Here is a 1,140-nt window from a genome sequence, read left to right on the forward strand (position 1 = left end):
TCAATATTTGCAAATGTTGTATATCCATAATGAGATTGTGAGATATCTTTATTTAACATGAATTCTAATAATTTTTAAGGATGGTATCAGAGATATTTTTAGTCAGTATGGTATAATTAAGGAAATGTTCCATCCTCGTCGTGCTACATGGGCCTATGTTACATATGGAACATATCGTGAAGCTGAACTCGCTATGCGAGAATTACATGAAAAGAAACCATTATGCCTGAGAGTGGCATTAGCAAAGGAGAGATCTAGAAGAGAAGAAGTACATTTTGAAAAAACGAAGGTGATAGATACTCCAGATTCATCGCCACCTATTCACAATGATATAAAATAGTAAGCATAATTGATGTTGATTAGTGAAATAATAATTATAAAAGGGTATATTTTTACATATTTAGTATGAGAGAGTAATTGGATAATTTGTAATACATATTATTTTAGTCAGAATATGGGCCATGGTCAACCAACACATGCATTCCGTAAGCATGTAATGCCACATATAACAGTACCATGTAGTTTTCCAAACTACGAATCATCACCTTTGTCTTCGTGTTCACAATCACATGGTATCTATGAGCTCGAGGATCCTTACATGAATACTAATAAATTGTGGACAAGGTTAAATAAATACAATTACATTAAATGATTGTTTAAACTATTGTATTTTATATTTTTTTTTCCATTTTAGAGGTATAATAACTGTTACACCAGATGGAAAAAGACATGTTTCCCTTGGACGTGGTTATACACTGTATGAATATCCAGAACCGCATCCTAAGGTTGAAGAATGTATTTCAAACATATATGAACAACGAAAGAAAGTATGAAATTACAAAAATATATATATAATTAATATAAAATTAATATAAAAATTTGAAAAATTATGTTATATGTTTAGTATATACAATTAATAATGTAATCTGTGTTAAAGAATTAATCAGTTATAATTATTTGTTATACAGGGATTATATGAATATTCCAAAGACAAATTTAAGAATGAAGTGCAGAACTGTTCTGTTTGTTCTACAAAGACAACAAAACATTGTGAAAAATGCCGTACATATTATTGTAGCAAAGCTTGCCAATTGGAAGATTGGCCACGGCATCAGGCTGAATGCGAACGTATTCCGTAAT

At 30.2% G+C, this 1,140-nt stretch overlaps 1 protein-coding gene across 4 annotated transcripts in view; it reads left to right on the plus strand.

Moving 5' to 3' along the window:
* LOC108748097 overlaps positions 1 to 1,140 on the plus strand; it is a 14,314-nt gene that overhangs the window by 6,844 nt on the left and 6,330 nt on the right. For all 4 annotated transcript variants that reach the window (XM_018486101.1, XM_018486102.1, XM_018486098.1 and 1 more), the window contains 4 exons: positions 80 to 339; positions 448 to 624; positions 695 to 827; positions 969 to 1,135. In XM_018486101.1, the coding sequence (XP_018341603.1) occupies positions 80 to 339; positions 448 to 624; positions 695 to 827; positions 969 to 1,135 (737 nt within the window). The remainder of the gene's footprint in view (positions 1 to 79; positions 340 to 447; positions 625 to 694; positions 828 to 968; positions 1,136 to 1,140) is intronic.

The sequence above is a fragment of the Trachymyrmex septentrionalis genome, unplaced genomic scaffold (genome assembly GCF_001594115.1).
Source record: "Trachymyrmex septentrionalis isolate Tsep2-gDNA-1 unplaced genomic scaffold, Tsep1.0 scaffold21, whole genome shotgun sequence".
Lineage (NCBI taxonomy): Eukaryota > Metazoa > Arthropoda > Insecta > Hymenoptera > Formicidae > Trachymyrmex > Trachymyrmex septentrionalis.